The sequence below is a fragment of the Xenopus laevis genome, chromosome 3S (genome assembly GCF_017654675.1).
Source record: "Xenopus laevis strain J_2021 chromosome 3S, Xenopus_laevis_v10.1, whole genome shotgun sequence".
Taxonomy (NCBI): domain Eukaryota; kingdom Metazoa; phylum Chordata; class Amphibia; order Anura; family Pipidae; genus Xenopus; species Xenopus laevis.
In genome coordinates, this window is record NC_054376.1 from 104,999,980 (window position 1) to 105,022,496 (window position 22,517).

General features: G+C 39.6%; 1 protein-coding gene across 1 annotated transcript in view; it reads right to left on the minus strand.

Moving 5' to 3' along the window:
• The window catches only part of ergic1.S (endoplasmic reticulum-golgi intermediate compartment 1 S homeolog), a 70,610-nt gene extending 48,396 nt beyond the window's left edge, over positions 1-22,214 (minus strand). Inside the window, 2 exon segments of the mRNA NM_001091317.1 lie at positions 2,770-2,831; positions 22,012-22,214. Of these exon segments, the coding sequence (NP_001084786.1) occupies positions 2,770-2,831; positions 22,012-22,031 (82 nt within the window). The 5' untranslated portion in view covers positions 22,032-22,214.
• Between the last annotated feature and the right edge of the window lie 303 nt (positions 22,215-22,517).

Consider the following 22,517-nt stretch of genomic DNA (forward strand, 5'->3'; position numbering starts at 1 on the left):
CCAGACTGAAGGAAACAAGATTCAAATAATTGATATAGTGTAATTAAAGTTCATTTTGCTTGACTAATGTGATAAAATAGGATTTTGAATATTTTTTGTTTTGGGTGATGGGTCCCCTTTAACTTACAGAGATGGTATCTAACCAATATTGTAGAATTTGACGTTTAAAAAAAAATCAATACAATTTTAGAAATGGTTTGCCTTCATAAAAACACTATATGCTGAATAACTGCATGAGTGATCAATTTTGAAAGCCATATGCTACAGTCATAGGTAATTTAATTAGACAATGTAACTTTATCAGCCCATTGCTTCCTTCTGGATGTATAAGGAGCAGACTTTAAGCAAAGCAGAACATTGGTGAATTTAAGAGAACAGTTCCATGAGACAGACACCCTCTAACCACCAGTTTCCTAGAGCAGCAACAGGACAAACCACACACTGGACAAATTCACAATCCTAGCACATGGGTCATCTCTGCTGAACAAAAGGCACTAAAGGGCAGTTTAATGAGTATAATGACACTTCCTTAGTTTGTACCAAGTCCCCATTAACAGGAAATGCCAATCAGATGATATCTTCTTATATGATATGAAATCCTGTTAGCCGGAAGTCGGGAATTGCAGGGAACACAATGACGAAGAAAACAGTATAATACCATAATGAATAATTGGGAACAGAAAAAAAGGTCACACTTAGAAAATACAGGTATATCAGCCTCCAGCAATTGTGAGCTACATTTTAGGCTTACTTTGCAATAAGCTAGTAAGCAATACCAGGAGATGAAGTTCACTATATGATATCACATGCACTGCCCTTTTCAGAAACACAGAGTTTGCCCCAGAGTGGTCAGGTTGAAATATAAACCCTGGAACATAATTTCTATTACCCCATCAGAACAATCATGACCTGATGATTGTTCAAGACCTAGATGCTGGTCAGACAATCTCCCTCTGTTGACCCTATAATTCTTGAGGTATACCGAGTGGCCAGCATCTCATAAGGAATGGAAAGTATTACTAGGAATTTAGTGGTACTTGGCCTTTAAAACCAAATGCTTCAGTTGACACTGGGACTTACCCCATAGCAGATTCCAGATCTCTGTTATATCTCACAGAAAAATGAGCATTTGCTCATGAGAATGCTTCTTGTCTAAGCTCAAATCCCCCCACTGCACTTAACAGTACAGACCCTCCCAGAGTTCTTCTAATTCCACCCACCATCCCTCAGTATTTAAAAGCCCAGAACATATTGTGTGCTCTGCTGGATACTGGGCAGATGAAATTAACGTTATGAGAATTTCGAATTCATGTGAATTCTTTTTTAATTTGAATATACTGACAACTCGACTGGGAGGTTATTTAAGAAAGAATTTGAATGTCTAATATACGATCAAATGGTTCCGACCCAAATTCAAATCGTATTTGATTCGTACAAATCGAGTTTATGTCCGATAAAAAAAAACTTGACTGTCAGGAAGGCTATTAACGTCTCCAAATGGCTCAATGGGCCTCTGCCATTGGCTTGTACATGAACTCGGAAAGTTTTAGGTGGCAAAGATTCGAATTAGGACTGTTTCCATGGTAGACGTGTGATAAATCTCACATTCAAATGACCAATGTTATTAGCCTTCGAAGAAAAAACTAGATTCGAGTTTAGTCGGGTCTGAAATATCCGTTTGAGTTTTAGATATTCAATTCTTTCATAAATACCCTCCCAATCGAATGTCGAGTATATTCGAATCTATTAGAATTAAAAACATGAATTTGAAATTCGACCTTTGATAAATGGGCCTCCCCGTGTTCTCACACTATACAGCAAGCAATGACTACGTTTTAGTTGAATCAAGGACAGCAGAATGTCAAAACATTTTGTTCAGCTGAGGTCAGGCATTGTTCCTCTTGCTGGTGTCCTCCTCTCAGACATCATCTGCAAAGTTCAGCTTTGCTGAGGGAGAAGGGAACAATATACCAATTCCATCAGCCTCGGCAGCTTTACACTCGCAATGCCCTATGCATGGGACAGTCATTATCTGTATATTTGTTTCCAAATATATGAGATGTTAGTTGCTTTGGCAGAGATCTATCAAACAAAACGGCATTTCTGAAAATAAACAATTTGTGCCAAGGAAAATGTACCAAAAGATAAAGTCTCTCCATCTGTCTATCTGTTTATTGATGCATCTATTGCACCATATATTTAGCACAACAAGTGCAAAAAAAACAAATCAAATCTTTAAAAGAAGACAGAAGGCACAGACGTAATACTGTAAACTAAGTCAGGCAATGCAATATCATTATTTATTATTTTATCTGTAAATAATAGAGATGCACTGAATCCGCTAGGAATCCTTCATGAAAGGTTCAGCAGAATCCCAAACCAAATCTGAATCCAAAATTGCACATGCAAATAAGCGTCCGGAAAGCTGAAGACAACTGTGTATTGTACAAGTGGATCAAACATTTTTAGCTTGCTTGTTTGTGTGACAAAAAGTCACGTGATTACGATTGGGTTCGGCCAGGCGCTTATATTCATCCGAATCTTAATCCTTAAGATGGAGTCCGAATCCTGAATTTGGTTCATCCATAGTAAATAAATGGGTGTATACACTGAGCATACAAATAACATACTAAAATAGGATCGATAGAAGACGTAAGGGGAAACTGGTGTGGGGATGGGCAAGAATGTTAAGGTGAGAGTGGCATTTAGCATTACATTTTTGTGTACACTAAAGCTATATTAGGCTAGATGAATTAAATAATGACTTACTTATAGCTCCTGTATAGGTTGGCTGTGTCAAATCTTTGGGCACTTTCCGGTAGATATCAAATCTATAATAGAAGATCACACAATAAGTTAATAAAAGGCACTCCACCATAATTATTATTATGATTATTATTATTAAATATTTGCTTATTGGCCCATTAAACTGAATACCCCCTTATCAGAACAGCAACACTGTGACAGCACAAAAAGGCTAAATCTTCCTTTCACATAAATGGCCTTTCCTTTATATTATAACAAACATCTACCGGTATGAGATCCGTTATCCAGAAATCCGTTAGCCAAAAAGCTCCAGAATACGGGAAGGCCATCTCCTATTGACTCTACTATAATGAAATAATTCACATTTTTAAAAAGGATTTCCTTTTTCTCTGTAGTAATAAAAAACAGTACATTTTACTTGATTTTGTTTTAAAATTTTTTGATCCTTACCCATGTTTTGCTTGCCAGGGATGCTTACGCTGGTACTTTTTTTAGTGCACTTTGCTTAAATGAAAATCCCCTTACAGTCACATGACTGTATCATTTGCTGTACCCTTAGAACAATTAATCCCTGCATTAAAGTCCTATGACATCTCTCACAGTTGCCACAATTCAGATATCATTGCAGTGAGATACACACATTTATGAATAATATCTCCTACAATGGGACGCTTTTGTTACTTACAAACGTGCAGAAAAATTTTTACGTGTCGTGTATAGCTTTATCCTTGTCATTTTTTTCTGCTAGAGGTTTTTGCTTATAGAAACAAATTCTAATATAATATTTTCATTGAGCAAAAGTCATATCCTAGGTTTTGTATACAAAAGTAACAAATGAAGCTTAAAGCTAACTATTAGTGATGGGTGAATCTGACCCGTTTTGCTTCTCTGAAAATTTGCAAAACAGCACAAAATTTGGCAAATGCATTAAAGTCTAAGGGCGACACTTTTTTGAAGCAAACAATTTTTTCACCTATTGGAGTCTATGGTCATCTTTTTCGCAGGGAGAAACCTGGCGAAAAATTTTGCTTATCACTACTAACCATATACTGGTTAATATTGGAGGCTAACTTGGCCACTCCTGTTGGCCAGTGTATGAGTCTAAAATACTTGACCTTCATTATTGGATTAGGGCTTGTTCAGCTGTTGATTGGGATCCTGATTCAGCCATAGCCCTAACCATTGACCACAGGAAAGATTGTTTGTTTTCATTACAAAAGTTAAGATCTGAATAGTCAGATATACAAGTAGAAACAGTAGAATTCTAACTCTATCTGACGATTGAGCAGTAAACCTTGGCCGATGTTTGGCATTAAATTTTTCTTTTGCTGATAATGATCGCCTTGTCTCCCACCATACATGCACCGAATGTTTTGTACAATAATATCTGTGCATGTATAGCCACTGTTACCCTGTGGTCTGGTACTAGAAAGAGAAAACAAGATAAGGTCTTGGGCTAACTCAGAAGATTTATCACACTATCAGAGTTATTGAAGTGATTTGGGCTGGTCCAGGAGGATTAATACACAATGCTCTTCTTTTCCATTCCAGTTTCCGAAACGAAGAAAGATGAACTCCTAAACATGAACTGTAATAATGGAGCACCAACTCAGTGCTTGCCAAAAGTGACTGATGGTTCACTGATCTGGAACACAGCTGAGTAGTCTTTAAGAACAGACAAACGGGCAAATTCGGGCGGATTAGTCGCCCGGCAACAAATCTCTTCTTCGGGGTGACTAATCTCTCCGAACTGCCTTCCCGCCTGCTAGAATGAAAATCGCCTGCGGGATGGCACTCGGATCACTTCGTTTTCTGAAGTCGACTGAAGTTTCCTTGTGAAGCAACTTCAGAAAACAATACGATACGAGCGCCATCCCGCCAGCGATTTTCATTCTAGCCGGCGGGAAGGCGTTCAGGGAGATTAGTCGCCCCGAAGAAGAGGAGATTTGTTGCCTGGTGACTAATCTCGCCGAATTACAGCGAGTGTCTCTGCCCTAATAGAAAAAGGTTCTGACATGCAAACCTAGAGGAGTTTACCCAAGGTTACGCTGACGTATTTCACAAACAAAGAACAAAGTACAATTGGACTCTGTTAAAAGCAGTTTAATCATGAGGGTACGATAAGCAAAGCCTTTTCAGATAATCCATCAAATATAAAGGCCATTATACTTATGGTTTCAAAAGTTTAACCTTTTCATTCATAGGCAAATAAATTAATAACTAATCAAACAAACACTTCTTTTTGGACCATACCAGATAAGTCATCATGTGAGCTTATCTTTATAAAAAATGGTGGTGAATCATGGGTATACACACCCTCACCAATTGGCTAATGCTAAAGATGTTGTGTTTGAACTGTGAGTGTGCATAGTCACAAAGCAAAACAATTTGCAGGGGTTCCTTCCCTATGAGGTGTAATGCATTTATTAGGGCTATGTATGCTTTACGCTAAGGTCAATTAAAATTAGTAGGTTATAATTAACTTGTCCAACCAGAGCTTACAATGTGTTTTGATATCAACATACTGGGGTCAACAGAATGGAGGCACAAGATGATATTAAATTAGTGTGATGGGTAAATCTGACCAATTTCGGCCAAAAAATGGTAAAATGTCAAAAAATGTCAATGGGTCTCATTTATAAACATGGGGCAAATTTGAACCTGGGCAGTAACCCATAGCAATGGTTTGATTTCATTATTCAACTTGGTTGCTATGGGTTATTGCCCAGGTACAAATTTGCCCAGTATATATAAATGAGCCTCACTGAGTGGCAATGTTTCAAACCATGCAACATTTTTTAAACTGTTGTAGTCTACGGGCGTTTTTTTTTGTTTTTTTTTTTTGTATGAAACCCAGGACAGATCACGATATCTTCAAATTGTAAAAGGAACATCTCCCATGGACTTATACATTACTTCGACAGGTTTAAGATGGTGTATTTTAGGATTTGGACTTTTTGCACCTTTGGGGTTTAATAAATCTCGAAAAATTCTAGTTTTTTTCTACTAACAATTTTAGTTTTTGCCCAAAAAACTCAGACCAGAAAAAATTCCTTCCATGGGCTTCAATTCCCCCATGTGGCCTGGATCTTACTAGTACGTTATCAGCGATGACATATCGAGCATCAAAAAGCCCCAGAACTTGACTTAGAAAAGAGCATCACAAAGCCCCAGAACTTGCTATCACTAGCAAGCACATGGCTAGGAGTTCCATTAGCAATTGCTAACTGGCTAATCACACCGTGACATCACAGAACTGTCCTTCCTTAGAAATTCCCCCATTAAAAATATTATTTGATATGAAGAAATCTATTAAACGTATGCTGCACATTTTCAGATGTCAACTTCCCTACAAAAGGTCAGTATTAATGAAGTTGCCCATATGTTAAGCAATCACACGTGTTTTGGTAAAAGTTTCCATAGCTTAATAGCACTGCAGAAATGATTCACTGTGCTATAAATGGTTCCTTGATTAATTCTTGATTTAGAAAGTGAAAATGACAGTGTTGCGAGACAGAAATGTGCTCAGAATATCTGAGGAAGGAGAGAGTGTAAGGGAGAAAGACAGAGTAAAAAAAATAATAATAATAAAAAAAAAAAAAGATTGGAAGATACATCTGCCAAACTAAATATTCAATTCATACTAAGGACCATTGCTTTTGGAATTCAAACGTTGGTTCACATTTTACCCTACGGGTTGTGGATGATAGAATATTACAGATTGTTATACATATATTATGATGTTAATCTCAACTATATGTTTTTCTCCAGTAGGTAATGTGTGCTTTGCCTGTTATTCCCTTCCTCCCTTTGTTCTTCCTCTGTACTATTATTTCCTACCCAAAAATGAAAAAGGTAATGACAGCGGACAGTATATACCAAACAGCCTCAGCATGAGTACTGGAAGTAACGGCTCTCATATTGATTTGATACTAGTATAGTGTTTCGTTCTGTGAAGCTAAAATTAGGCTATTATACAAACACAAATGTTTGAAGGAAAACAATGTGTGAGAACTGTGTTGCAACTGTGCTGCGTATGTATTTGCATATGGAACCAATGTCTTATGATATTTGTTGAAAATCAATAAAAATCAACAATATAAAAGGCATTTTACTTTGAAGTGCAAATATTGTTGATTTTCTCGCTATCTTATAATTGGCTCATACATATAACTCCAGACCATTCACTAATTCTACCATTTTTATGAAATTTTGGCCACCAAATGAATAGGACCATCTCTAAAGTAGTAAGCTCCCTTGTAATCAATGCAAGGATCAGATTGGGGTGTGTGAGGCCCACCAGGGCTGTAACCCTAGGGGTCCCCACACCCCCTCGGTCCCTGTTTCTCCCCCCAGGTATTTCTCTATGTCCCACTGGCCCAGTCTGATCCTGGTCAATGCCATGGAATATGACTGAATTCTAGAATTTCTTGATTTTTGGGCTTTTGTACACAAGACTTTTAGACTAGCAAATGAAATGTAGAGCGTTCAAGTACTGTACAACACTAGGCAGCTGGTTCTAACCTTTTATTGTAAGGCAGATGCAGGGTGAAACACCCCTATCCATTTCATAGGCATAATGGTGGAATTTGTTATTATTTTGTGAGTTACCAACCCATGTAATTTCCATTCTCAGTTGTAAGTATAACACCAGAATTTAGCTACAGTCTGGTCTATGTTAAACACCATCTGAACACAGTGCACACATAAAACATGGGTCCACAGATGTCTACAGGTTTCTGTACATCTTACCTAAAAGCATGTCATTAGAAACATTACTTTTTGTATGTTTTATTTCCAACCCATGATGGCTACATCACAGTGCAGCCAGAGTAAGCCCTTGAGCATGTCAAGATTCTCAGTGATCCATTCAGCGATCACCATGGAACATAAAATGCTCAAATTCCTTGCCAGCAACACCTGCTTTACCCTTTAGCTGCTGCATGTCAATCAATGTAATGGCACCGCTTTCAGTGTTTATGAAAGGCAGTGGAATGAATGGTAGTATTTCATAATATTGCAGTCATGGCCCCAAGTCTGCCGCCAGGGAAGGATGGAAAAAAAAAGAGTCTTGCTATTTCCTTTGCCAATACATGCGGAATCCAGCTTCCTGACACTATTTTAAGATTACAAAGGAATGCTGACCCAAGTAAGTCACATCCCATAGCAAACCCTCCCTGTGGGAATAACTTGGAATATAACTTTCATTCTACGAATATGAGTTTGGGCACAGAATGTGCCTTGAATGGGACTCAAAATTGTACGATGCGCCAGAAGCAACTTCACCGCCCTGAAATTTAGATTTTTTGTATTTAGGACTAAATTACCCTTAACAGCAGGTTAAAGGGAAAGTAGAAGCGTATTTTTTGCCTATTTACGGTTACTATGTGAAAGACAGTAGCCAATAACAAAATGAAATAAGGGCTTATAGGGAAGTAAATATACAGTATATACTTACTATATTTTTTTGACCATGCCCATTTTTGTGGTCACACCCCCTAATAACCATAACACATTTCTGTGATTTTAATATGTTATTACAGTTTTGCTAATGAAGGTAATTAAGTCACAGTTTCCCCAAGAGACCTGCTTATCTTATATTGTAACAAAGTATCTAAGTATCTATTCTGGGCTCTCTGGCAAAAGACAATTAAGTTAGAAACTTTGTAGCGCAACAAATCTTTTTGTCCCTCTTTCTATTTACAAAATGTTGGGAGGTATGTAAACTCACTTGCATTTATAAACACAATGTATATTTTAAGAAGCTTTTTAATAGACACACCTTTAAAAGATGTGTGCAAGAGCCTTAAATCTATACACCTACTCTCTCTTGTCTAGTCATTCATTTTCCCGCATAGTCTGAATATTCTTTATTTTTATAAACAAAAAAAAAACAGCCTTCTTCTTAAAAGTCCCCAGATGTTGCTGAACTACAGCTCACATCACTTCTCTACATATAATAAGGTGAAAGGTTTGGATCTGTAGTCCAGCAATGATTTTAATTTGATTTAGCAATAAAAATGTATGTGTCTGCACACAAACCAGGTCTCGTTTAAGAACACGTGTTGAACTAGAGCAGAGCAATTGCCCATAGCATCCAGTGTGCCGGTGTTCTCTGGAAGGCCTAGCACAATTAAACGTGGCCATACATAGAGAGATCCACTAGTTGGCGATGTCGTCAAAAGAGCGGATCTCTCCCCGATATGCCCACCATGAGGTGGACGATAGGCTGATCTGATCGTGGGCCCTAGGGCCCAAAGGTCGGATCATAACGAAGGGTAGGGGGCGGGCGGATCGTGGGACCACATCAGCGGCCTCGATCTGGATTTTTAGTCCTGTCCCATCGACATCTGGCCGACTCAGTCTGTCGGCAACTTTTATCGGCCAGTGCATAGCCACCTTAAAGTGGACCTGTCACCCAGACACAAAAAGCTGTATAATAAAAGTCCTTTTCAAATTAAACATGAAATCCAATTTCTATTTTTTATTAAAGCATTCATAGCTGTTGTAAACTCATTTAAATATATCTGCTGTCAATCAAATATTGCCCTGGGCATAGAGGTGGGGCAGACAATTATTTTCACTTTCTATTCAGCACTTCCTAGATGTCACTGCTCTCCCCACATTCCCCCATTCTCTTCACTGTTTAATTGTGTAGCCAGGGCATGGGGATGGACATCAGGTCCCCCATTCTGGTGCACAAACAAGATTCTGAGATGATACAAGGCTTGTCTTAATAACAGTGTCCACAAAATGGCTCCTGCCTGCTTGCTATAATTATGAATTCCCAGACTGGAGGAAACAAGATTCAAATAATTTATATAGTGCACTTAAAGTTCATTTTGCTTGACTGATGTGATAAAATAGGATTATGAATAATTTTTTGGGGTGACAGGTCCCCTTTAAAGTAATAAATGGGTTAAAGTGTAATTATGGGTGAATTTGATAGGCTAATCCTTTTCGGCTGTTTAATGAAGTTTTGCACTCTAATGAATACACAGCAAGATCAAAAGCCACAGGAAATCTGCAACCGTTCTTGCATAAAATACCACCTGTTACAATCCGCACACATTTTGATCGTTTGAGACACAGGGTGAAAATGCGAGGGAGGAAGCCTGTGCGTGGGGATTTACATAGAGAAGTAGGCGTGAGGGACTATTTAAAGATGACTATGCAGCCAGTACTGAGTGACAAAAAGTATTGAGGGAAATATATCTACTAAAAATATCAACGCCCCAGCTAACCGAAGATAGCTTGCAAAAGTCAAACCACTAACCCACACAATACAACAATTAGTTATCATAGAAGGCCATTCGCACTTAACCCTCGCTAGAAATAAAACCAACCCACATCCTACAAACAGTATCAGGGGAATTTTATTGAAACATAAAGGGAGGCAAGTGAACACACAAGTACCCACCACATTTTGAAAAGCCATCCTACCCCCCAGCAGATTTAATTCTAGTTATTTTTAACAATTCCATTGTTTAGAATTATTTTTTTTTTTGCTTTCTATTTTCCTCTCTCTGGTGTTTCAGACTAGCTGCTCCCCAGGTGAAGGTTCTTTAAGGGCAATGGCACACATGGAGATTAGGGGGGCAGATTTATTAAGGGTCGAAGTGAAAATTCAAATTTTAAATTTTTTTTTTGGTCAAAACTCTCAAATTCGACTAGGGAGTTATTAAATTACGATTTGAGTTTTTTTTAAAAAATTTGTATTCGATTTTCTAAATTTATCTTACTCTGGTCCCTTTAGGAACTCAAATTTGACTATTCGCCACCTACAACCTGCCGAATAGCTGTTTATGTCAATTGGAGAGGTCCAGGGACCAATTTGGAGTTCTTTAAATTAGATTCAAAGTCAAATTGAATACAATTTGAGTAGGGATGGGCGAATTTGATCCCTTTAGTTTCGCCAAAAATTTGCCGCCCGCGAAATGTCGCAGACGCCCATTAAAGTCTATGAGCATCAAAAAAATTGTCGCGCAGCAAATCTACGGGCGTAATTTTTTCGGCAAAACGAGACGAAAAAATTCGCCCATCCCTAAATTTGAGTTTTCGGGTCAATTCGATTCTCATCCGAGTTGTAAAACTTCAGATTTTATTAAGAAATTTCAATTGGTCGAATTTATGAGTTTAGGGGAGCTTTAAAAAACTCACATGAATTCGAACTTTGATAAAAGTGCCTCTAGTGAGGCAGTTGTACCAGTTGATCAGGAAATCCAGTCACAAGGGGCAGAGACACACGCAGCTTTTGGGCGAAATTAGTCTCGGAGCACTTCGTTTTCCGAATTCGCCCGAAGTTGCCTCACGAGGAAGCGATCCGAGTGCCATCCCACCGGCGATTTAGATTCTAGCCGGCGGAAAGGCTTTTCGGGGAGATTAGTCTCCCAAAGAAGCGATTTGTCGCTGGGCGACTAATCTCCCAAAATAGCAGCATGTGTTTCTGCCCTTAAATTTCAGGCTTTGGCTTCTGCACCCGGGTCAGTAAGGTATGATTAGTGTGCGCATATACTGTATACTGTTCTGCTAAACAAGGGGCTCAGGGTGCTTTGTAAAATTAGCAAAATATTACATTTACATTAAAGTTCCCATTTTTTACATTTTTCAGGGGACCAGAAAAAATGGTGTAAAATCCAGAAAGGAGTGCGCTTTTTGGCTCACATCCTGAGCTATATCTGTTTTAGGAAGTCATTATCCTCAGATATTTAAAGACTAGAGCTGTGCATTAAAATAGGTTAGTATCAGAGGAAAAACTAGATGACCTATTAACTGGTTTGGTATGGAAATCTTTTTATCAATTCCATCAACTCCTTTACACTCGACTGGTGTCCTAGAAAATGATTGAACCACTTCCTGCACACCTTAAAATAAATTCTAAATATAATCCGCAAAGCAGAAATGGCACTTCATTGAGATGGCTACCAGAAAAAAAAAAGACTAAACCTTACAGTTAAATCGTCATGTAGCTAAATGCACAAGGCAGCTGACAGCAGTCAGATTTGACAGGTTTGTTGTTTTCGTAGAAAGAAATGTGGTTTGAAAAGCAGTTTGCAATGTACTCATTCTATTGTTAGACATCCAACTGCTTATATATAGAGTAGATCTTTACAAAAAGGAATATTTTGCAGCTTTCTCAACTTACATGTATGGGATCCATTATCCGGAAATCTGTTATCCAGAAAGTCCTGAATTACTGAATAGCCACCTCCGATAGACTCCATTTTATCCAAAAAAAATTTTTAATGATTTCCTTTTTCTCTGTAATGAATCATACTCATTACATTCCATTATCTATTTTGATTTTTGATCTTCAGGGTTATTCCAAGCTCACAGGTTTCATTACAGGGGCGCAGATCCATTGGGACTGGTGGTGGGGTACAAATATGCTACAAGGAAGATTTTGGTTTCAGCTGACCAAAACCGAAAACCATTAATATGATTTGATATACTATTTAACTTTATTTTTAGACTGTATATGTAAATTATTGGCTTGCTATCAGCAAACCAATAGTTTAGCTTAGGGGGTTCCCATACTTTTTAGGGGGTTCCCATGCTTTATACCAGCTGGTTCTGAGTCACAGGTAGAAACACTGCTAAATGCAATTTTTAGATTCTGCCTAACACCAAATTCTCCACAAAAGATTTGCCTGCATACTGAACCCAAGCTGATGCCTAATTTGAATATTTAGAACTGAGAAAAAATGGTGTAAAATCCATGTGATAATGTTCATGTTTAAAGGTTCGTGTGATTTGGAGAGTTTGGGTATCCGTTCTGGGCAAAAGTTGGGATTCGGCCAAATATAAATGCTGGGATTCAGTCAACCTGAATCCGGGATTTGATGTATCCCCAAAAGCGAGGAATGTTGCTCACAGTGAAAACTGTAAAGCAATCATAAAAGTACTCTGGCTTTAAAGATAGTTTTAAGAGCTCATAGCAGTCTAGATTTTCAATTAGAATCTGCAATTTTTTATAAAAATTCAGCTGCAACAAAGAATTCTGGCCACAAAACATAGAAAAATGTTTTTTTTTGTTTTTCTGTGTGTTGGAATACCCTGTTTTTTTATAAATTAATGTAAAGCATTAACTTGCTGATGCTATATAAATAAATGAGGATGATAGTGACATGCTGGAGGTTCCACCCAACTTCAAGCTCTGTTTTCTAGCCCCTGATGATGTTCTATGCTGCACAGCCAAGCTTGCCCTTTATATCAACAAGCAATAAAAGTCATGCTGGGCTTAGCAGATTTAGATTTTTTTAAATTCAGTACGGAGAATAAAAATGCAGTGCTGAAGAATAGAGTTCTAAGACAAAGAGCATGTCTAGCTTGGCAAAAGGGAAGACGGAATCACATGAATTGTTTGGCTATCACATAACTAAGACTGATTAGAAGAACATTGTTTAAACACATCTATATTTATCTTATAAGATGATCTATACAAAGATTACACTAAACTAAAGGTGGCCATACACGGATAGATCCGCTCGTTTGGCGATGTCGCCAAACGAGCGGATCTCCCTCCGATATGCCCACCTTGAGGTGGGCAATATCGGGCTGATCCGATCGTGGGCCCTAGGGCCCAACGATCGGATCCTAGCGTTCGCCAAACGGGTGGTCGGATCGCGGGACCGCATCAACGAACAGATGCGGCCGCGATCCGACGGGATTTTTAACCCCATCCGATCGAGATCTGGCCGACTTTCGGCCAGATCTCGATCGGGGAAGCCCGTCGGGGGCCCCCATACACGGGCCAATAAGCTGCCGACTTGGTCTGTCGGCAGCTTTTATCGGCCCGTGTATGGCCACCTTAAGAATGACTTTGTAAAATAATCTCAAACCTGACATACGTGGTTGCAAAGCAACATTTTTTTCATTGTTTTCTGAGAACTCATACAGGTATTTGTATTCGAGAGTACAGTGGAAAATTGTTTCTTTAGGTTAGCAGATCTTGGCCTGCAGAGATACACAGGCCAAGAATCCACTCCTCCACTGCTCCCCCATTTAAATGCATTGCCTTAGCAAGTAGATTTTGGGGGCACTACACAAGAGTTTGCATTTCGGTGCTGTCTGCCTGCACCCGGGCCAAGGTAATGTATCTCGGTGCAGGCACATCGAGGAACAGAGGAGCAGCAGATTCTCAGCCTGTGGGCCTGAAACTAGCCTTATGCATTGAAAACCATGGCTTTTTGGGAGAACAGACTTCACTGCTGGTAAGCTTTTCTTATTAAGTAGAATGAGAATCACAATGTCTATGGTAAATCATAGTATTGCTAGGGGACAAGGAAATCCACTATTTAACATAAATCTCAATGGTTCTACAATGTCTTGTATTTGTAATTTTTCTCAGTACAATCCAGTAAATGGGAAAAGTGCCTTTTAAAAAAGGAAGGCCAATTCTCCCTTACCTACTTTTGGGACTCCACATTCCTTGATTAAGATATTAATATCACCTGCACAATAAAATATGTATCAAAGGGATTGTCTATCTTCCAAACACTTTTTTTCAGTTCAGTTGTTTTCACATTGTTCATCGGTAATATTCGTTCGAGTTTTAGATATTCAGTTTTCTTTTTACAATAAATAACCCCCCAATCGAATTTCAATTTTTTAGTTTAAAAAATTCACTTGAATTTGAAATTTGACCTTTGATAAATGTGCCTCTATTTATGCACTGTGGTAGAGAAAACACCTTGCTGGATATTTTGTGTCACTCCACAGTGTGTCTGCCTTTTTGGGAGTGATCCTAACTGACTTTTGGGTAAAGAACCGACCATTAAAGTTTTATGGTACAGATAGCAAGTCATTGTTTGAAGAGTGACCATTTCATTTCTTCAAGTTTATGAGAGAAAAGTGTTAACAGCATTTGCTATATTTTATTTCTTATTTTAGACAGAGACAAAAGACAAAAATGGCCATTTTAGCACACTGAATGAGTCTTCAGACAACTGCTAAACCCTTAAGGGTAGTGGAACATGCTACTACTTGGGGAGATTAGTCGCCCATCGATAAATCGGCTCTTCTTTGGGTGACTAATCTCCCTGAAATGGATTCCCGCCGGCAAGAATGTAAATCGCCGGCTGAATGGAACTCAGGTTGCTTTGGCTTTCCGAAGTCGCCTCGTGAGACAACTTTGGGCGACTTCTGAAAATTAAGCGTTCCGAGAGCCATCCTGCCAGCGATTTACATTCTAGCAGCGCAAAGGCATTTGGGGGAGATTAGTCACCTAAAGAAGAGGTGATTTGTCACTGGGCAACTAATCTCCCCCAGTATCTTTGTCTGCCACCACCCTTATACACTTTTTGTATTGAAATAACCACAATGTGATCATCTCAAAGAGTAATGTAAAAGCAAACAGTGGCATACACTGTATCAAAGCCCAAGTCAACATCTTAAATTGCTGCAAGGCAGGGAGTCATAAACACACATTCGATTCTCACCCTCTATCTTCAGGCAAGAGGGAAAAGGTTTTTTGCTGTATATTAGAATTAAAGAAAGGGTAAACAAATAAAACCCTTGAAACAACAATAAGCTCCTGCATTAGTCACACACAGTTTTAGGACGTTTGATCTTCTTATCAGAAAACAGATAAGAGGTTCAGGATGTAAGATAACGGAGACATGTAATGATGGCACGTTTTGTTACTGTACAGAAAGGTAAACCTCTGAGCTTCTGGGTAACTGACCCCTACAAATTCAGAAAGCTGGTGCTTGTGATCTGGTTTTTGAGGTTCCCTTAACATGACAGGTAGAGAGCCTTAGGGTAAGGGCACATGGGCAGATTCGGGGCGAGATGGCACTCGCAGCACTTCGTTTTCCAAAGTCGCCCAAAAGTTTCCGTGTGAGGTGACTTTGGAAAACGAAGCGCCGCGAGTGCCATCCCGCTGGCGATTTCTCATTATAGCCGGCAGGAAGGTAGGAGAAGGCAGCTCGGGGAGATTGTCGCCCCGATGAAGAGGCGATTAGCCCTTTAGTTGCACTCCGGGCCACATTGGAAAACAAAACGCTCCGAGTGCCATCCCACCGGCGATTTCGATTCTACCCAACGGGGAGGCAGATAGGGGAGATTAGTTGCTGGGCAACTAATCTCCCCGAATATTCTAGTCTGTCTCTGCTATAAAGGGGTTGTTCATTTTCAAACACTTATTTCAGTTTAGTTGTTTTCAGATAGTTTGCCAAAAATAAAAATTTCTTGCAATGCCTTTCTATTTTCTATTTCTGTTTTTCTAATATTGAAGTGTAAAGTTTCAGCAAACTGGGGGGGAAGGGGGGTTGCCGCCTCAGTAACTGTTCTAAATTGGATACATTTAGAGGCAGATTTATTAATGGGCAGATTTATCAAGGGTCAAATTTAGAGTTTATGGGAGTGTCTAAAAACTTCCATCAACTCCCATAAACTCGAAATTCAAAAAAAAAAAAGACCAATCAAAATGTATTTAAAAAATCAGATTTTTTAAAAATGGATTAATAGGACTGAGCTGCAAATTCGAATCGAATTCGATTCGAGGCTTTTTACCCCCAAATTTTTATTTTTTTTTTACATTTTTTTTTTCAAAAGTCCACCAAATGACTCCAAATTGATTGTAGAAGGAAAAAATGTTTTCAAATTTGAATCGAATTTGGACTATTGCCTAGTCAAAGTAACTCTAAATTAGGATTTTTTAAATTAGAAAATTTGCCTTTGATAAATCTGCCCCTAAGGGTCGAATTGAAAATTCAAATTTTTAGAACTTTTTTTTATGGTCTAAACTGTCAAATTTGACAAGTGACTTATCCAAACTCGAATCAAATTGTTTAAAAAATTTAAATTCCAATTTTGAGATTTGTCAAATTCTATTTGCCACCTGAACCCTGCCGAATTCATGTATAAGTCAATGGGAGAGGTCCAGTGACCAAAATCTACAATGAGAAAATGCCTGCGCCAATGCACTCGCGGTGCTTCGATTTCCGAAGTTGCCCTAAGTTGCCTCACGAGGAAACTTCGGGTGGCTTGGAAATCTAAGTGCTGCGAGTGCATTGGCGCAGGCATTTTCTCATTATAGCAGGGGGAAGGCAGTTCAGGGAGATTGTCGCCCCGCAGAAGAAGCGATTAGTCGACAGGCGATTAAATCTCTCAAATCTGCCAGTGTGCCCCTCCCCTTAGCCTGCAAAAATACACAGACTGGAGCCTTCAACTATGTGTGTCCAAGGCCGAAAGCTCTAGAGACGATATTACCTGTACTGAAATCCACAGGGGTTACCAGGGAAGGCACTTATATGCTGTTGAATAGAACAATTATATACCTATCTTACCCTCAAGCCAAGCTTCATTTAAAATTACTCTGAAGCCTATGGCTAGGATGGAAGATTAGTCTCTGGGCTTTGTCAGTAAAGTTCAATTATTAGCTATATTCAAGCATCATCATCATCATCAAGTCTATCATTAGACTTCCTGCGGTTCTGATAGGTCAGGCTGTAGGAAATAATGAACAAAACAATGGAACATCACTAACCATGAGCCCCTTGGTCGGAAACAGTGGAGAGACACATACGGAGATTGAAAGAGACAAGCAAAAACCTTGAAAATTGAGGCCATCTGACACTGCAGGGCTTTGCTCCAATTAATATTTATTCAGTGTGATACTCAATGCTTCAGAAACTGGTTGACAAGGTTGTAAAACTGGACAAATTCCATCTAAAATGGAATTCACCCCATGTTCACTGAAAGGCAGATGCTGTGCCTGTCTGTGAATTCCAAAGATGGAGGGGAAGAGCTGAACATGCTTTCTCCACTGGCGTAATTACACCAGCGTAGAAAAGGTAACACATAACACTAGCCTTAGTTATTGCAGATTAAAAAAATACATTGCACTATAGAAGCCAGTCACTATTTATTGGACCTGTGCAGGGCTTGTTTGGGCCACTGTGTACTTGAAATACCAGGGCCTATTTTGAATCTTAGTCTGGACTGTAACAATAAAAGCTAAAGAACACTTAGGGGGTTATTTATTAAAGTCTGAATTTATCTCAATATTTTCTGCTACAAACTCCGATCAAATCCGTTCGGGTTCTTTACGCTTATTTATTATTACATTTTCCCGAAAATTAGATTTGTGATTTTCACGATTTTTTGGGATTTTTTCGTCCGATTTTCACGTTTTTTTCTGAATTTTCACCCGAAAACTCAGAAAACTTCAGGGTATTGCACGAAACCCAGTGCACATGAAAAATCATTGGGACTTCTCCCATAGACTTATATACAACCTCGACAGGTCTGAAATGCCGGATTTTCATATTCGGACTTTTCCATCCTCGGGGTTTAATACATTCCAAAAAATTCCTGATTTTTTAAAAGTCAGATTTTATATAAAAAAAAAATTCAAATTTTTTGGGATTTTTGCATTCGGAGTTTAGTAAATAATCCCCTTAGAGCTTGTGCAAAAATAAAACAAATATGAAAGGCAGCAATTCAGTCAAATGCAATCAGTGCAACCCACCTGCCTGGATTTTCTTTCATAAAGCAACTTTTACTTTAGCTGACAGAACACAATGGATTTGTTCCACTGATTACAATGAAGCATCTCTCATTAGCAATTTTTTTTTTTTATCTTTGGGTCTTTTAAAGCACCTGTCTGGGTATCTGCCATGCATTCCAATGTGAGGATTATAATCTGTCCACTGCAATATACACAAGTAATTTCTATTTTCTCTTGCAACCAGCACCATATGTATTTAAACCTAAACCAAACCTACAGGCTATACTGAATGTAATCCTAAACCAATAATATATAAAGGCAAACAAATATGCTGTACAGCAGTTATTATAATATTTCTATGCAATATACTTCCTATCCTCAAGCCATTCTGATTGATGTACATGGGCTTCATTGACAATTCTGGTATTTGTTTCACTTTGCAAGGAAATGCCATAAAGGCAATCATTATCACTCCTGCTGTTGGAAACTAAAATCCCCAGCATGCCCTATCACAACTGAACTGCATGATAATAGTTGAGAGCAAAAAAAAAAAAAAAATGAATAGGTGGCTGACAGGTTCCCGTCCACTCACCCCCTGTGTGAAGTGTGTAGAAGCTACAGGAAAAAAACAGGATATAGCCCTGTAGCTGGTGGCCAAACATTGGCCATGATGCAGCCAATAGAGCAAGTATCCAGCCATGCTAGAGGAGGAGACACTTATAAGACACAGTTGAGATGTGAAGTTTACTGGATATATGAGCTTGACTGTGTGGCCCCCCATGCGCATAAGCGGGCAACGTGTATTAAACTGTTTCCTACATTAGAAAAGTTATCCGTTTCTATCCAATACACTATGTAATAATGTTATACCATTGTATCGGCACATTGGAAGATGTGGATAAGGTTCTAATAAGTTACACTTTATTTAACAGGATGGATTGTTTACTGTATCTATCGCTTCAGAAACAAAATATACATATTTTTTGTACTGAATGGGACTGAACATTCTCATTCACCTCATTCACCTCCTAAAGTCAAAGGACATTCAAGGAGGTCTGCCTGGAGGTCTAGAGTGCTGATTTAATGTTACCACTGCCAAATAAGATTTCTCTTCAAGCCTGCATGCTACACACACAGGAGGCTTTGCAGCTTGTGATTGGCTGGCAGCTCAAGAGGAGAGAGCACATCCTGCTTCAGTTTAAAGAGACTCCACATAAGTCACGTGGGTTGTTCCAATAAATGGTGAGTTGTACCTTACAATCAACATTCTTCTGGCATCCTAAAGGTCAGTGGTATAACTACTGATCAAGCAGAGCTGCAGAGCCAGAGCAAAGTATTCTATTTGCCTTATGTACAATAACGTTTTTTTTTTCATTATTCAGAGCACACTGTCCGGTAGGGTTCTAGAAACAAATGGAAAGTGCAAGAGGGAGGGGAGGGCAAACAAAGTGCTGTGCTACATTGTCATTATTGCCCTTCCTTACAAAGTACTTTTTCATTCAATATCAGGTTGTTCATACAATGTGACACACACATCCATCCATTCCGCAATCAATTAAAATAAAATACCTTGTAGACCCTGTTCCTCATTGAATGGCCAGAGTACAAGGTGGTCTGGGCCAGTCTGCTCTTTTGCTAGGCCAAGACAATAGGGGTCATTTAGTATGTGCAGGGCCGGTAGTGGGTGCAGGGCCGGTAGTGGGTGCACCCTGATGTGTTTTTTGCACTTTGCACCCTGCTGTGCTCTTGCATCTCTTAAAGGGGTTGTTCACCTTCCAACACTTTTTCGGTCCAGTTGGTTTCAGAGAGTTCATCAGAAATAAAGACTTTTTCCATTATCTATGTGTGACCGTTCTTCTAAAATTGAAGTGTAAAGTTCAATTTTTCACCACTAAAGAAGCTCTGGGAAGAGGGGGCCGCCGACCCTCTAATCTGCTCTGGATTGATACATTTAGTCGATTCATTTCTTATCTTTATTCCTGCTGAGCAGGGTGCCAGAGTTTCATTAGAGGCAGCTGTTAGAATTGATACAATAGTTGCTAATACTCCAGAGATGCTGCTGAGAAATGTATCAACTAAATGCTGCAGAATTGTAACCGTTCAGAGTCTGCGCCTGAATTACTGAGCTGCCAGACTGAAACACCAGAGACTGAAACTTTTAACTTTAAACTTAGATTTTGGAAAAACTGTAAATAATAAAAGATGGAAGTAATTGATAAAAGTCTTTATTGCTGGCGAACAATCTGAAAACAAGTGTTTGGAAGGTGAACATCACCTTTAAAGGGCACCTGATGAAGGGAGATTGAAACCCCCTGAACCGCTGATCATTGTGGTGAAAAATTAATAAAAAGAGGGTCCCAGACTGCAGATAAATAGAGTGTGTTCGGATCCGTTAATCTTCTACTGATGCATGCTATTACAGCCTGCTCTCTCTTTGGGGGAAACAATACTTTTTTTAAAAACTTTGCCCCCCAACAGCACTATGCTGGCAGCCATGCTTCATTACATGCTTGCGCTTAATAAGAAAGCCTCCAACTCACACATGCGCATAATCTGGCAAACTAAGATTAATTTGCATGCTGCCCAAATTGTGCTGGTGGGGGGCAATTTTTTCTAACAATAGTATTATTTTCCCAGTCATAGTCGGAACTCTATTAATGCAGGAAACAATTTACCCCGCTAGGTGCCCTTTAAAAAGGAATATCTGTCTTATAATAAGTAATATCTTACTGCTATTTCCCTGGCTCTGGGACCCACAGCTGCCATTATACTCCAGCCACCTATGTATTATTATTAACATGTATTTATATAGCGCCAACATATTGCGTAGCACTGTAAAGCAAATGTGATTATCAGAGCCGGGCCAGGGCGGGCATGCGCCCCAGGCAAACTGGCCAGCTGTTGCGCCGAAGGGGGCACGCATGGGCAAATAGACGCTGGCCTGCACAGTCGCTGGTGCGCAAGCATGAATCACTGCTGGCGTGCATGCACAGACTGACGCCAGCAGTGGCGTAACTAGATATTACTGGGGCCCCACAGCAAATTATTTTTCAGGCCCCCAAAATTTTTAGCAGTTGACTTGTTTTACCAATATTTATTGAAACTGTATATGAATTAGGGCCTCATGGGGCCCCCCTGCTTCCTCTATAGTTACGCCCCTGGACGCCAGTGCGCATGCGCCAATCAACGTGAGCGAACAGACGTGGACAGTCCAGAAAGGAGAGAGGGGACCGGACTAGGGGGTAGGAGCCAGAGGCAGGTGCCTACTCTGCCTACCCCTAGTTCCGGCCCTGGTGATTATACAATTTAATCACATGAATTATATACATAGAACCTTAACTCAAACGTAAAGCCTGTCCTGGAAGTAACCCGGAGTCCGTAACACAGAAGTTATTAATTTCTATACAATGATTTTTGATAAATATATTAAACGATGCAGCCTAATGAAACAGATTTCTCTTTCTCTTGTAGTATACAGCCTGTGAAGAACTGCTCAGTGCACAGGAAAAGCCAGAGGTGTCAGCTAAACCCATGCTATTCTGACAGTTGCACATTAATTAACAGTTCTGCCATTTGCTTCCAGAAAAGGTCATAAAGGTACAATCATTGGCACTCCTGCTGTTGGAAACTACAATTCCCAGCATGCCCTGTTACCACTGGACTGATGATGTTATTGTGTATTTTGCATCACCCCATTCCCCTCCATTAACCCACAAGAAGGTCCCTAGGACCATGAAGATGCCCTTGGCACTGATCTTTCTCATACCCCCCAGTACAGCTGCTTGACTCACCTCCTGAAGTCAAAGGGCATTGTGCAATAGCAGGGGGCGCTTGCCTGGAGGTCTGGCGTGCAGATTTAAAGGAACCGCTGCCAGATAATCAGCACCAAGTGACAAGATCCCACTTCAAGCCTGCCGGCTACACACAAAGGAACTGGCGTCAGAACAGGACGCTTTGCAGCTTGTGATTGGCCGCCGGTTCAGGAGGAGTGAGCACATCCTGCTTCAGCTTAAAGAGACATACACGGAGTCTGTGCTACAATGACATCCCTGTTCCTCCAACTGAATAGAAGGAGGAGGAGGGGATGGAATACACAGTGTTATGCTACTATTCCCCCCCCTGCCCTTCCTTCCAAAGGTACTTTCCCATTCAAGAGCAGGTAATTAATGCAACGCCCCCCCCCCCACAAACACACACGTCCATGCTCCTATCAAGTAAAAAGAAATACCTTGTGAACCCCCCCTGCTCCTCATTGAATGTGGTCTGGTCCAGTCTGCTCTGCCAGTGCAAGACAATA